The sequence below is a fragment of the Panthera onca genome, chromosome D1 (assembly GCF_046562875.1).
Source record: "Panthera onca isolate mPanOnc1 chromosome D1, mPanOnc1 haplotype 2, whole genome shotgun sequence".
Taxonomy (NCBI): Eukaryota; Metazoa; Chordata; class Mammalia; order Carnivora; family Felidae; genus Panthera; species Panthera onca.
Window position 1 is genome coordinate 29,374,650 of NC_138348.1, and position 16,898 is coordinate 29,391,547.

General features: G+C 33.1%; 1 protein-coding gene across 3 annotated transcripts in view; it reads right to left on the reverse strand.

The window, feature by feature from the left end:
* ELP4 (elongator acetyltransferase complex subunit 4) overlaps positions 1-16,898 on the reverse strand; it is a 247,679-nt gene that overhangs the window by 140,667 nt on the left and 90,114 nt on the right. For all 3 annotated transcript variants that reach the window (XR_013550168.2, XM_078433344.2, XM_078433345.2), the window contains exon 7: positions 14,997-15,182. Coding sequence is in view for 2 of the 3 variants with exons in the window: in XM_078433344.2 (XP_078289470.1) it covers positions 14,997-15,182 (186 nt within the window). In the remaining variant the exon portion in view is untranslated. The remainder of the gene's footprint in view (positions 1-14,996; positions 15,183-16,898) is intronic.

Below are 16,898 nucleotides of genomic sequence, written 5' to 3' on the forward strand. Positions count from 1 at the left end.
CTGTTCTCATCTGAATCCTGGCTTAAAAGCTATTCCAGCTCCCAGCTTTCCAGAAGGCTCCATCCCAGGAATCCCTGCCTGCCATTTGGTTTGCTGATTTTAATCTCTCAGGACTTTCTTACAGTGGCTCTACTATGCTGAACTGGCACTTGCTTCTAGAAGTGAGTTATTATTAAACCTGTAGGTCAATTGTGGCACTAACAACTCTTTGGAAGCTTTCAGCCACAGTGTACAATTTGCTAGTCTAATTAAATATTAATTCTAAGTGTTACATTTTGTGGCTAAGAGCTTTTATTTTCCATCATCAGCCTGGAAGAGAAAGAGGTTACAAGGCTAATTTAATCTCTCCCCTTGTCCTCCTCAACATTAAAGATTAACTACATAGGGTGCGAAAACATTATTAAAGAAGCAGAAATACTTTATATAGTAATAATAATGTAATTAATAGCAAAGGGCTAAAACATAATACTGGGATATAATATATGACCTGATATTTAAAGAGCTTTAAATTATAATTAGTTACAAGCATATTTCATCTCAATATTAAGAAATAAGTATCATCTTTTTTTGAAGACAGTAATCTTTCTTTAAGGGAAATGCATCAAAGTATACAAATAGGAATAATTAAAAACTTACATTTTCTCACAGGTATTTTTCAGAGAGCTTGTAACACCAAAGATTAAAAACTTACTAATTTTTTTTGCAAAATAAACGCAAATTACATACAGGTGTACTTATTTTCTGTACATAAAAAGTGATCAAGTTCAAAGATAGTTTATAATAAAGATAATTAACGTTAAAGATCCTTTCCCCTTTTTTCTTCTATCACGTTCAAGTGGACTGAACACAGAGGTCCCTCTCTGCTTCTGTTCCCAGAACAGTTGTGTCCATGCCTGGACACTGGGCATTATAAAGACTGCAGTCCACAGCCAAAGATTCCATATGCCCAAACAGATGACTCAATCTCCATACTGTGATGAGACGTTTCACTATTTCTATCATTGATATTTTTAAAAATTTTGGCTCTAAATAGTACTTTAACAACCACCATCACCACAAGGAAGTACAGTATGAATCACCATATGAACTGTAACATCACAAAGTTATTTTGGAACAAAAAAAACATTTTACATTAAAACTATTTTTCTTTTTATGGCTTGCTGAATATGCTTTGGTTAGGTTAAGTATAACAAAAGGTTTCTAAAGTGGCATTTTTTTCCCTTTAAAGATGCACATTTATCTTATTGACCATTTAAAATATCCTGCTTTTATTTAATATGCATATTTACATTAAGATAAAATAGTATATATTTTGCTATTAATGTTCTATATAGAAAGAAACTTACAGATAATTTGGAGTTTATTTGTGTAAAAAGCTTCAAACATCCTTGACCAAGAAAGTAAATTCAATACATATGTATAATGCATACATGCTAAGATTTGATTTAAAAAATTAATCAGATACCAGCATGTGCAATATAAAACAGAAGAAAAAAAACTGGAGCTATAAGAATTTATAGATTTTTATCAGCAGCCTATGGTAGCAAAGTTGAAACACCTATTTCTCTATTATTTGTTATTATAAAGAATAAAAGACTCTGTTTCCAGTACACCAGACTCATATGAAGTTACTAAATTTTCAAAAACTACAATTTAACATACATGGCATAACATTAAAATAGGTTTAGTATGATTCAGTTGACTTCTTAAGATTGCTTCTTTTTATACTTTTAAAAATGTTAATTTCTTACAATCTACCTTAGAGTAGTTGAGAAGATCTAGAAAAATAAAAGGAACTCATGAAAAATTGACAGCCAGAATATCTGACTTTATCCTTCAGTAATTGATAGTTATGATCAAGAGATTAAATCTAATCTCTAATTTTCATCCTTAAATTTTCTCCTTAATAAAGTACATTTAAAAAGAGCACTTAAAATAGATTAAGTTATGGGACAGAGATGATGTTATGCTTTCCTATAATGATGCTCTTATCAACAATTACATTAAAAATATTTTCCAAAATTTTATAGTTATAAACTCATAAAAGTCTGTTGTTCCTTTACCATGCAATTATTTTTAGTTCTTGTTTTAAGAATAAAAGATTTCACACTGAGAGAAATTCACAAGGCCACTGGAGTCCACATTTCATAATCCCATATTAGTGGTTAGTTCTAAGCAGTCCATTACTTGACTTACAGTTTAGCTGCTAAGATACTCAGCATGAACACAAAAGTTTATGGATGTGAAAAGGCTTGTTCTGAATTTCTCTACTTTGAAACATTCACTCATTTCAAAACTTTATTATATTAATGCTGTAAGATATTAATTGGAAGATATATCAATTAAAATAACACACTAAATAAAAGCTTCCTCAATTTTCAAGAGATGTTATAAATAGCAAAGCACTTTCTTCCTGCTTTTCTGTAGAAAATAAATTTTCCTTGGTACAAACTAACATACTGGTGATGGTATTTTCCAAACAGATAGGTGGGGCGGGGGTGTGGAGGGAAGTCCACAGATCAAATTGTTGGAAAACATTGATTATAGGATAAAAACTGAGCAAGGCTGTTAATGGAGCAAATGACGATAATGACCAATCAAAATATGTTCTGGGACACTTTCAAATCTGAAATCTGTTCTGAATAAAAGAAAGTTTGAATAGTTTATAAACTAATGTCTGATAAGCAAACACATTAAATGCTGGTGATACTGAGAAGTATTCTAGAATGAGAAAATGTTATTTAATATTTTACTGTGAGTAATGTCAAAGAAGTTTTCACCCCTTCATTATGATAGTTAAGGAGTAATTTATTAGGCTGTTGTTTATATTTAAAAATTCCTTTAAAAAGTAGATTACAACAGTTTGAGTAAGTTAGCAATAATAAAAAGTACATTTTCTTCCTGAAAGGAAAGTTGTGAGAAAGCCACAGAAAAATATTTGCACCTCCCATTTGAATCACAATTCTAAGTTCTTCCATACTTACTTCCTGATGGTTTCCAGTAAAAATGCTTTTGATCACTAAAAACAAGTCACCAACAACCTGTCATAGATCATGTAAACAAAATGCAGAAGCTAAGGGAAACTTACTTTCCTTTCACCTTACCAAGGAAATCATAACAAGGCATAAAACTAAATTTTTAATTTCAAAAAGAATAAATGTTATTGGTCATCACTTTCCTCAAGTACACAACTGTCACTGGGAATTGAAAATAAAATTAACTTAAAAGGCACAAAATGTTCTATAATGTGGAGGTGGATGACAAATTTCACTATAGGAAGCCAGTTTCCATTTATAAAACCAAAAAAATTAATAGTTTCATATCTTGCTAGATGGGGAAATCGAACAGCATCCTACTGTAACTGCTTCAAAGGTGTCACTTTGCAAAAAATCTCATTAAAAAGTTTCGAGCAGTGCACCAGCATTTCTGTTTCTAACAGTAAATAGGAAAAAAGCAGCAGTGTTATATGTGTCTGAAATAGAACAGCTTTGAATATAGAAATTTGTACTTAAGTTTTAAAAAGTTCAAGTAATATTCTCATACTTAAATAGTAAGAGTTTCAAGGTAGGGTTTTAGTTATTTTTCTTAGATGTGACCTTCCCTTTTTTTTTTTTTTTTTTTCCAATCCACAGCAACCTTCATTCGACAACAGTTTTGAACAGTTGAGTTGTGAGAACGTGAGCAGCTGCTGTTATTATAACTAAAGGTCTGTCTACGGCTTGAGTCTGAGAGACCACATGTTCGGCTGTCCTCTCATCTTGCCATCCTCACCAATTAACTATTAACATGGAGGGCTGTACACATGCTCTTGGGGGCTCTTTAACAGGCTTCTTGGCGAGTGGAACAACTACACAGCAGGGATCTGGGAACTGGGTAATGCTCGAATATGGGGGAGCCGTCCGTAGTCCTGCTCTTTCTAATGACACTTTATACCACAGTTTAGCATGTAACAAAGTCTTATTTAACTTGGCCATTTTCACATACATTTTTTAATACAATGTCTTTGAGCAGGTGCTAAAATTATATTCTAGAAGGAGACAATATCAGTAATATAACAACCTTGCAGGAAAATTGTTTAGGACTATATATTTTTTAAGATACTCATAATATATTTGATGGATAATTTTAGCATTTTCTTAACAGATACTTAGAGTTTATTTTTATGTATTTGTTTCAATGTGTGTTTGTTATTTTTCCCTGTTGCTGTTATGGAAATAAGTTTTAACCTAAAGAAAATAAAAAATTCTAAGTTCAAAGTTGTCAGGCTAAATACAAAATATTTCAAATGCAAATTTAAAAATAATTCTTTTTCGTTCTACTTGCAAAAGTCTTATAATAATAAATTCAAGTCAGTTTTGAATCTATGTCATTATTTTCCCTATTTTAACTTTTCCTCCTCTTTGCAATTTCCTTAACTATGTGTTCCTTCCCTACAATGAAATTAAACATGGGAAGCATGCCAAAAGTATAATAAAGGGTAACTAATCATTACTGTACAAGTCTGACAGAATGCTAATAACTAAAGTAAGAACACTGATTGGCTCTTTTACCAATTTAAGAGATATAGATATTTATATACTTTTAACATAGTGATACTCTATACAACATATTCAAATAAAAGTATCACAATTCTATTACCTATAGATGTTTAATTGTTTCCAAGGATATGAAACTACATTTCTATTTCTTGCAGAAACCACTTTAGTATCAAATTCCAAGCTCAAGCCTGTAAATACCTTCCATATACTAATTTTCTGCTCCATTCATACTGTCTTTTACATTGCTAAAAAACCTCCACAAGGATAGTAATTTTGTTTCTCTTATTCACTGCTATATCCTCATGAGTGCCTAGTGCCTCAGCAATAAATATCTGTTCATGAATGAATAAGCTAAATTACCCTTAGACATTCAATCACCACTTAAATTCTGACTTGGAGTCTATAGGAATGGCACTGGTCATAGTGGAGAGGAAGTTGACGTACGATGTTAGAAGAGTCTTGGAACAACATGGTGATGTTACTATGACTTAGATGGTCACCTGACTTCATGCATGCCTCCTGGTCTATCTCAGGCCTGACCTGTTAGAAGATTCTGTCACAGACTTTCATAAAAAGAGACAGAAAGCTGAGGACTTCTACTGCTTTGATGAACTTGCACACCTTATTTCTATGGCCTGATCTCTGTTCAAATTTTCATCTTTGGAAGTCTCTTTAAAGTAATTATGGTGAAGGTAATGATTGCTCGCATATATTGAGTGACTACTATGTGTTAGCGCTGTGTCAGCACATGTTTTTGCTAATCCTCTGAATTAGGTATTCCTCACCCCATTTTTTAAAAGATGAAGAAGATGAGGTTGAGAATGTTAAGACCTGACTAAAACCATATGACTAATTGGGTCTATTTGTCTCCAAAAGCCCAGGTTCTTTCATCATTAAATGCTACCTTGTGTACACAAGTCTGTGTCTTAATTTTGACCTTCTTTTAGTACTTCTATTGAGTAAGCTGCAGGGCATGGTGGTTAAGAGTATGGTACTTACAGGGTACTGCTTTGGTCTAAATCCTGCCACTCACTAGCCGTGTGACCTTGGGAAAGTCACTTCAACTTTTTTGTCCCCTGTTTCCTAATCTGTAAAATGGAGACAATAACAGCACCAACCATATGGGGTTACTGTAAGGATAAAATGAGTTAATATTTAAAAAAATTTGAGGACTGCATCTGGCTCATAAAAAGTACTATGTAAGATTTATTAAATAAACTCACAGTCTCCTGGTTCTGTATATTCATATGTCTTTGATTAGATTTGTGAGCATACTGCTTCTGGTTCTTATTCCCTTTCCTTACCCTAAACCTTGTGGTTTTCTTCGCTGGTTTTTAAGAGTTCTTGGGTTTTATCCCCTGTTTACATCATGATTGGTTGAAGCAAACTCTTAAATCTTATATGTTCTCTTAAGTACTTTGACATAAAAACAAATATATAATGAGATGTTATAGTCATAGAGCAAAAGAATATATATACATTTTAATACCTCAACTGATATTAGGACCAGAAAACTACTATATGATAGCTAGAAGGGCGCCTGGGTGGCTCAGTCGGTTAAGTGTCTGACTTCAGCTCAGGTCATGATCTCACAGTCTGTGAGTTTGAGCCCCGCATCGGGCTCTGTGCTGACAGCTCAGAGCCTGAAGCCTGCTTCGGATTCTGTGTCTCCCGCTTTCTCTGCCCCTTCCTCTCTCTCTCTCTCTGTCTCTCTCAAAAATAAATTAAAAAAACATTAAAAAATGGATAGGTAGAAAAATTGCGTAGAAAAGATATTATGGAAAATGTGAAAATTGTAGATGGATGGGCAGTTTTTTTTTTTTTTATATTTTGAGGAATACGTCTTAATTCTTGGTCACATTATTTAACCTTATACTCATCGCCAAAGTCTGGCCCCCCATTTTCCTATTTCCATTTCAAAATAGTCTTTTTACTAGAACCTTAAAAAACATAAATTTAAATGATATCTCTTCCAGTTATACAATGTTTTAAATGTATCTGTAAAATACCAAAATGCAAATATTGCATAATGTTTAGATATCTAGTCCATTTAATCACCTCGATCATTATTTAATTGGTGACGTAGACAGGATGACTTGAGGACACCTGACAGTATGACGGCTGTTTCCTTCTACAGAGACCGCAAGGATCACAGTCACAAGCATTCACAATGGGTTTGGAATCTCCTTCTAAATAATGAACATAATGGCCACCAAAATAGCTTTAGAAAAATGTTCTTTTCTTTTTTCTTGCATAGGTCCCTTTGGAAAAAATAAAAAAATTACATATATACACGTATTTATTTCATAACTGTTTTCTTTGCTTTGCAATTACACATAAGGAAATATGTTCCCATCCTTTTTTCCTCCCTTGACTGCAATGAAACTTTTTACTTAATCTTTCACATGTACTAATTTGTCAACAATTTTACAATGATAGTTTTCTCTTTAAAAATGCTGAATAGCAACATTGGTCTAGAACTTTTTTTCCTCATGGGAAGTTACTGCCATCAGAAGTAGTTAATAATTCAAGATACATAAAGATGTAGTGTGACAGGGAGGAAAGAGTAAGTTTTAGATTTAAACAGATCAGAGTTTGATACTAGCTTTAAACATGTTATTAAATACGTGACTTTGTTGCATCGCTTAATTTCAGTTTAATCTTGTTTGCAACTGGCATCATGCCTATCTTGCAGAGTTTTTGTGATGATTAGGGCAGCTGGCTATATAACCTAAAAGTGAAGATGGTGTAGTCTGGAGTCAGGGGAAGACATGAGGTAGAACATTACTGGCCTTGCCTCTTATTAACTGTGTAACCTTGTAAAAATAGAGGTAAGGCTTGTGGTGGATATTCAAGGACATAACGCTTGCAGTGTGCTTTGCATGTGGTATGTGCCTAATAAATGCTTACAGTAATAGCACAGTTGTAGTGGTACTAAGAGTAGCAGTATTTTTACGAGTATTTGATAAGTCTGTTCCAGGTTTACTTCTCATCAAAATCAAGAAGCTCATGAAAGCTAACCAAACTAGTATTAAAGTATTAATTTTATAATGACTTAACATCATTAACAATGTAAACAATACAAGTATGTGTAGAATATCTAAGATGATTAGAGAAAGGAGTTTCCCTATGATATTGGTGTGATTATAAACTCACAATAATAAGTCAGGTTCATGCAAAATCTGTAAAAAGTCTTTGCAGGAAAAATAAATCATCCTCTTATAACAATTATAAATAAGTTATACTGGCTAAGGAGGCAAAATTCTTATCTTACTTATACCTAAATTTTCAGTAATAAGACTTGAAATATGCTGATACATCCTGTATATAATTAAGATGACTAAATGACATTATAATAAATTGGCCATTTGCAGGAAGGGTTTGGGTATGCTAGAAAAAAGATCTAAAATCACAAAAATTTATAATAAAGATTCAAGAAGTTTCAACAATCAGATATTAGAAATGATTTCCTAAGTAAGAATCATTATTCCTTAAACATTTATTAAACATCTAGAAAAAGCTTAGTTACTGTGCTATGAATTTTTATACTTTATTGCCTTTAATGATGTATTACTTTCATAAACATAACCTGGAAAAAAGAAAACTATAAATATGTGGCCCTGACTTCCCAGAGGTTACAAAGTATTAGATACATAAGATTATATGAAATCACATGTTTGAGGCAGACAATAAGTACCTTGGTAAATAGTTAACTCTAATAAAAATAGAACTAGTAATGTAAAGTGTGTTAACATAGAATGTTAACTAATAAGTCAAAAACTATTTGAGAATGTAAACTACAGTCGTTTAAAACATTCAAATTGGATTACATTGATCAATTAGTAAAAGATAAAACTATCAAACTTTTAGAAGAAAACAGGAAAAAGACCCTACGGAGGGCAAAGATTTTAAAATGGGAGGAGTAGGAGAGAGAAATTGCTAACCATTAAAAAAAATGATAAGATAAACTTTATCTAGATTAAAAACTTTAACTCTTCAAAAGATACTGTTATTAGAAAAGGCAAGCCATAGACTGGAAGAAATTATTGCAAAGATATACCGAAAATATTTCAGGAATTTCATAATTCAATAATAAGTAGATAAATAACCCAATTAAAAAATGAACAAAAGACTTAGACAAAAGAAGACGGGCAAAATAGCCAATAAGCATATGATAAGATGATCAACATCATTAGTTGTCAGGGAAATGCAAATTATCACAGTGTCATACAGTTCAAGTGTACTATAATGGCTAAAATGTGAAAGACTGAAAATAAAAAGGTTTAGAGGGATGTGATTCCTAGAAACATGAAAATACGTATCTGTACAAAGACTCATACATTAATGACCATAGCAGCTTTATTCATAAAGGCTTCAATCTGGAAATAACTCAAATGTCCATAAATAGGTGGAAGAATAAAGAAGTTGTGGTATATTTTTATGCTCAAAAACTAATTAGCAATAAAAGTAAACTGGTGACATGTACAACACTGTAGATGGTGCTGATATTAACTAATATGATTGTTTGATATTGTATAATGAAATGTGCAAATATTTGGAAGATTGGCATAACTCCATGAACCAACCGATACCTTCCAAATGACCAAGGAATGATATGTCAATATCTTGAATGAGTAAAAGACCCATTCAAAGTGCAAGATAAAGCAATGAATGCCTTTTAGTGTAGCATAATATGAAAAAGTTCATTCACAGTTTTTGATTTCACATTGTAATGTTTGTAATGTTTGTAAAACTATTACTTTCCGAGTTTCAGTGTATACTGAAGAATCTCTACAATTATCAAAAAAAAAAAAAAAGGCTACTAAAACACTTCTCCCTTTTCCAACAATGTATCTGTGTGAAGTCAGATTTTCTTTTCATACTTGAACCAAAACAATATATCACAGTGGATTGAATAATGAAGCCAATATTAGAACCTGCTGTTTCCTACTAAGGAAAAATGTAAAACAATGTTGCTCTTCTAACTAAATTTTTTAAAAATCATTATTTTACAATCATGTGATCAGTTCATTATTATTATTTTAACAGAATTCGTAAATAAATATTTGAAAATTTCTTAGTTTCAATTTGTAATATGGTAAATATCAATAGATACAACCCAAATAATGTTTTTTTGAGATCATCAATAGTTTTTAAGAGTGTAAAGAGGTTCTAAGAATAAAAAGTTTGAGAACCACTGAACTAAAGTTCTGATCTGGTATACTTATAACTCTGCTACCAGATTTACCAACTATTTTGTAACCTACATTTAAAAAAATTTTTTTTAATGTTTATTTATTTCTGAGACAGAGAGACACAGAGCATGAGAGGGGGAGGGGCAGAGAGGGAGACACAGAATCTGAAGCAGGTCCAGGCTCTGAGCTGTCAGCACAGAGCCTGACGCAGGGCTCGAACTCACAAACCGTGAGATCATGACCTGAGCTGAAGTCGGTCACTCAACGGACTGAGCCACCCAGGCGCCCCACGTAACCTACATTTTTTTAAATCAGCAGCTTTATTGAAATATAATCTACATACCATTCAATTCACCTACTTAAAGTATACAATTCAGAGGTTTTTTAGTATTCACAGATATGTGCAACCATTACTCAAGGCAATTTTATAACATTTTCATCACCTTAAAAAAAAACAAAAAACAAACCAATCTTTTTATTTATCACCCCACCACATACTCAAGGTCTCCCCATCTCCCAGCACTCCAAAGCCTTAGGTAACCACTATCTACTTTCTGTCTCTACAGATTTCCCTATTCAGGACTTTCATATTAATGAAATCATATATGTTCTATTGTGATGGCTTCTTTTACTTAGCATAATCTTTTTAAGGTCCATCTGTCTTATAGCAAGTATTAGTACTTTATTCCTTTATATAGCCAAATAGTATTTCATTGTATGGATATACCACATTTGCTTATCCAGTATCAGTTAATAGAGATTTAGGCTGTTTTCATCTTTTGGCTGTTATTAATAATAATGCTATAAACTTTCAGGCACAAATTTCTATGTGGACACATGGTCTCATTTCTATTGGGTATATACTAATGGGTGGAATTGCTGGGTCACACTGTAACTCCAGGTTGAATCACTGAAAAGCGCCACACTGTTTCCAAAGCAACCGTACCCTTTTATATTCCCACCAGCAGGGTATAAGGATTCCATTGTCTTCGCCTTGCCAACACTTAACGTTACCTGAGGTTTTGTTTTACCCATCCTAGGGAATGTCAAGTAGTATCTCATTGTAATTTTGATTTGCATTTTTGTGGATTAATGATGTTGAGCATCTTTCATGTGCTAATTGGCCATTTGTACATCTTCTCTGGAAAAATGCGTAAAATTACTGTCCCATTTTTATTGAGTTATCTTATTATTGATTTGTAAGCATTCTTTATGTATTGTAGATAAAAATCTCTAATCAGATATCACTTGCAAATATTTTCACCTACTCTGTGGGCTGCCTTTAACAATTTCTTGACAGTGTCCATTGAACATAAAAGTTTTTAATTTTGAGGTGCTTGGCTGGCTTAGTTGGTAGAGCATGCATTTCTTGATAGTTTTGGCTGCTACATTCAGGTTTCCGATCCATTCTGCATTAATTTTTGTCCATGCTGTGGAGTAATGGTTCACCCTCATTCTTTTGCATGTGGCTATCTAGTTGTCCTATTCCATTTGTTGAAAAAGCCTATCGTTTTCTTATTGAATGGTCTTGGCACACTTGTCAAAATCAGTTGACCATAGATATATGGGTTTATTTCTGGACTCTCAATTCTATTTCATTGATCTATATGCCTATTCTTATGATAGGACTACACTGTCTTTTACCATTGTTTTCTAGAAAGTTTTGCAATTGAGAAGTATGAGCCCTCCTAGCTTATTCTTTTTTTAAAGGATTATTTTGGCTATTCTAAGTCTTCTGAAATTCCATAGCCATTTTAGAATCAGCTTGCAGATTTCTCCAAAAAAGTCAGCTGGGATTCTGATAGGGACTGTGTTGGATCTGTAGATCAGTTTGGAGACAATGGTCATATTAATTTTGAACCTTCTGATCCATGAACCTGGAAAGTTTTTCCATTCATTTAGATCTTTTAAAATTTCTTTCAACAATGTTATGTAGTTTTCAGAGTATAAGTTGTACATTCTTCTTGTTAAAATTATTTCTAAGTATTTTATTCTTTTTGATGCTATTATGAATGCAATTGTTTTCTGGATTTCATCTTCAGATTGAAACACAAGTTTTTAATATTTACCTCCCCACTACAGAATAAGGTGCCTGAAAGGAACCAGTGTCTCTCACTCATTTTAAAATTTCCGCTATATATATATAGTGGACTATAGCACTGTCAGTCACTCAAAAGCAGTGTAGAAGAAATGAATGCATGAATGAGATACAACACAGCTTCAATAATAAAATTTATAAGAAATACGGATTTTCTCCACAGTTGGTTGACAGAGAAATATTTGGATTTAAGAAAGCTTGATGTGAGACGCACCAGTTGGGATAGTTTGTGACTGTTGATCTCAGGGTTGTGAGTTTGAGCCTCATGTTGGGGGTAGAGTTTACTAAAAAAAGGAAATCCTGATGTGAAAAGTCAAACTTTTTTTCTGATTAAGATCTAATTTTTCTTTTGCTCAAAGTTTGCAATTATTAAAGAGGAATGCTAACTAGAACAGCAGGAAGTTGCTATGGTAACCCTTAGAAAGCTCAAAAGCACAAGTCACTGACAATGTATGGGGGTATGCTGTCAATCATACTCCTCTCTCTACTTGTGCAGGAAGGAATATGGTGCTTTACAAACTTAATAGCCCTTAAACAATGTCTCAGCTTTAACCCTTATACAGTATGTTTAGATACAGCATCTTAAAATGGCATTCCTTTATCTCCTTGGTGAACTCAAAATTTCAATTATATCTTATATTTCTGTTAATTTAATTAATGTTTATTAATTTAATTTAAATGGCATTTCTTTATCTCCTTGGTGAACTTCAAATTTCAATTCTATCTTTTATTTCTGTTAATTTGATTTAATTTCTGTCAGTGTTTATTCCTGTTAGTTTAATCAAATGTAGAGTTTGCATAGATCCATGAAGTCTCACCAAGGATAGTCTTTGTTTCTGTGATTTGCTTGAACAGGTCATTTCACTTGGGATACTACTTTACTCACCCGAAGGCAGAAGCCTAGCTCAGATGAGCCCCATGTCCTTTCTAACTCCAAGATAAAAGATATGAGAACTACTAGCTTTGAGAGAATGAGTTCCAGAATAAAAATGTGCTACGTATTCTAGTATGAGGTGCTGGAACCAGTTTTCTGGGTTCAAACCATGGTTTCTCAGGTATTAAACATTGATCTAGTTTCTTAACTTCTCTGTATCTCAGTTTCCTTACATGTAAAATGTAGATTACAACAGTAGTTATGTAAGGATTTTATAAGAACTTTAAGATCTTGACTTTAAGTATTTTGTATTTGTTAGTGCTATCATTATTATTATTGAGACTTCCTAGAGAAGTAAAGGAAAACAAAGCTCAACATTATTCTGCTATGAAAGTCATTTTATATCAAAGTGTTAATTTAGTGTATGTACATTAGAAAAGATGATTTCAGTGATTTAGCTTATTTTGACTTTCAGATTCCATTCACTGCAGGTGATTTTTTTTCAGTTTTATTATTTCTAGTATTGTGTTTGTTATAGAAATATATTTAATAATAAATACTGTGGAAAAATATACAATGTAATTGTACTTTCTCTATTACATATAAAATAACAACAATGATGAAAATTGTCCCAAACTTGCTTCTTGAATACTCTTTTTATAAAAAAAAAATTAAGTTTTATTTATTTAACGAATCTCTATATCCAGTGTGGGGCCTGAACTCATGACCGTGAGATCAAGAGTTGCATACTCTTCTGACTGACCCAGCCAGGTGCCCCAGCCTCTTGGACACTCTTAAGAAAAGGACTTTTTGAGCTGATGAGGCAAATCTTGCAAAAATCCCTCTTTTTCTGTCTGGGGAGATGGACCTTTTTCTCTAAGAGTGTTGTTTCAGGAGGTTTACACATAGAAACAGCAAGGGAAGAAAAGGACATGTCCTATTTAGATCAGTGTTTGTCTTTTCTTTTCCTTTTACATTTTTTTAGTGTTAATTTATTTTGAGAGAGAGAGAGTGCACACAAGCAGGGGAGGGGGAGAGAGAAGGGGAGACAGAATCCCAAGCAGGCTCCCGGCTGTCAGCACAGAGCCCAACATGCGGCTCAAACTCACGAACTGCGAGATCACAACCCGAGCTGAAATCAAGAGTTGGAGGCTTAACTGACTGAGTCACCCAGGTGCCCCTTTTCTTTTTTTCCTCAAAATTTTGAATGTGGCAAAATATATATAACATAAAATTTACCATTTTAACCATTTTTAAATGTATAATTCCGTGTTATTAAGTACATTCATGATGTTGTGCCACTACCACCAACAACCATTTTCAGAAACTTTGTACCTATTAAGTAACTTGCCATTCCCTCTCCCTCAGCCCAGGGCAGCCACCATACTACCTTCCGTTTCTATGATTTTTACTACTTTAAGTACTTCGTATAAATGGAATCACAGTATTTGTCTTTTTGTGACTGACTTATTTCACTTAGGATAATGTCCTCAGATTCATCAGTGTTGCAGCATATGTCAGAATGTCCTTCCTTTTCTTTTTTTATTAAAAATTTTTAACATTTTTATTCATTTTTTGACAGAGACAGAGCACGAGCTGAGGGAGGGCAGAGAGAGAGAGAGAGAGAGAGAGAGAGAGAGAGAGAGAGAAAGAGACAGACAGACAGACAGAAAGAATTTGAAGCAGTCTCCAGGCTCTGAGCTGTCAGCACAGAGCCCGATGCGGTGCTTGAACCCATGCCTGAGCTGAAGTCAGCCACTTAACTGACTGAGCCAACCAGGCACCTCATAATTTCCTTCCTTTTCAAGGCTGAGTAATATTCCATTGCAATATAGGCCATATCTTACCAAGTTCATCTATTAATGAATACTCAGAATGGTTCCACATTTTAGCTATTGTAAATAATGCTGCTATGAATATGGGTGTGCAAATATTTCTTCAAGATCTATATCCATATCTTAGATCTTTATGATTAATCTAATGATTAATGAAAAGATATCAGTAAAATATCAACCACATAACACAATGTATTATGCATTTACAAGAAATCGAAGAAAAAATAATATTATTAAAGATAGACTTACCATATACTCACTGTATATTAAAACCACAAATACACAACAATTTAACACTCTAAAGTAAAGGACATTTTGCTCTCTGGCATTCCTGAAATCTGTTCTACTTAAATGGCATATGAAAATAATTTATCAGACTCAGACTCCGAGTGTTTATATATTGCTCTTCATTATGTAGCACTAATTAGGGGAAAGGAGTTTTGGAAAGATTCTTACCTGGATAAGATGTGTTGGCATTGTGATCATACAAGCCGAAAGAGAGGTTCGCAGAAGACCACGGAGGACGTACAGGAACTTCGTAAGGCTGTGACTGTTGCCATTTTCCGTACAGCAAATGTCATCCCCCCACAAAGGTGAACCAAGATTCTGGATTCCTATTCTTAAAATGTTTTTCTGTTTTTTCTAAAGAAATGCGTGTGTCGGGTTGGGGGGGAGACAAACACATTAAGTTTTATTAACAAATAGGATACCTCCTTTAGTTCTATTTGCCAGTTTTTGAAATTTATAACATAGCAGGGAGATAGTGGACATGGTAAAAAGCTTTATGTATAGTTAATATACGGCAATATAAGGGAAATCTGTATTGCAAGAGTATTAAAAAATAGCTGTTTTTTTCTCACTTTTGGAAAATTTGAAGAGTATCAAAAGCCTCAAGTTTCTAGATTTTAAGTGACCACTTTACGAACTATGTTTGCGACAGCTGAAATAATACATTAAAAAATCAGCAATAAAGAACATCTAAACTAGAATACTTAGAAACCATTATTAGTATTATAAAATTCTACAAGTCTTTCAATAAACTATAACTTGCTCAGTATTTTTCATTTAGTGCTATTATGTCCAATGCCTGATATTTTGTTTGAAAGAAGTTTAAAAATGTGTGTTTTGCTTTTATACCTTATATTTGCTTTTACTTATTCTTCTTGAAGCTATTTTTACAAAATAATTCAGTTCAATACTTATCAAAACTGAACAAATGAACATTTGGAACTCAAGACTACTGATATTAAGGTCATAATGATGACTGATATTTCTTGGGAAAAGAGCATTTAAAAACTATTAAACAAAACCTACACTGATTATCAATAAGCATTTGCCGGAGATGTATTTATAACAGATTCTACTGTTTGTGTTATCCTAACCAAACAAATGTTTTATAAATGCTTTCTTTATTTTGTATTTAAATTTTTTTTTAATTTTTTAAAATGTTTTATTTGTTTTTTGAAAGAGAGAGACAGAGCACGAATGGGGAGGGGCAGAGAGAGAGGGAGACACAGAATCCAAAGCAGGCTCCAAGCTCTGAGCTGTCAGCACAGAGCCCAATGAGGGCTCGAAATCATAAGCCAAGCCATGAGATCATGACCTCAGCCCAAGTTGGAACCTCAACCAACTGAGCCACCCAGGCACCCCTATAAATGCTTTCTTTAGCAATCTGGCAAAATTTCTGGGCAAAGGAAGGAGACATTAGCAAAACCTGGTGCATGGAGATAATTGGAAACTTATCATTACAATTCTAATGGGGAAAATACATTTTCTCCCTTAAATCAAAAATTTGGAACATGTGTCATTTGAGTGTGTTTTTTGATTAAGTCAGATCCTACAACATATTGCTTGTTATTGTTATAACAAATGAATAAAATTTATTTAACTAATAAAATGTATTAATCAACTACTATCTCTCTGATACTACACATGAAAGTTGAGTTTGTGTATTTTTGAGAATTTATTAACAAAGGAAAGTAGGGAAATGAATAAAACACTGAAAAGTTAGAAGAGGAAAAACAGAAGGGGACAGTAATCAGTAATATGGGTAAGATAGATTCACAGTCTGGACTGTGCAACTAAGATGTGATTCTGAGCAAGACACAACACTACTTAGGCATTAGTTCTCTCATCTCTACAATAAAAAATTGTTCTATGAGATCACACAATCCTTTAAAATATATAAAGGGACATGATATATAAAGGGCCTGGATAAAGCTATTAAAATGTGATTACAGAAAAAGGAATTTAGTTTAAGCACATTTGAAAAATTATTCCTGACTCCAAAAACCTGAAACGTGATGATACTATCAAGGCAGCTAGTCCAGTTTTCTTTTCTGGTTGTATTAAGGTTAT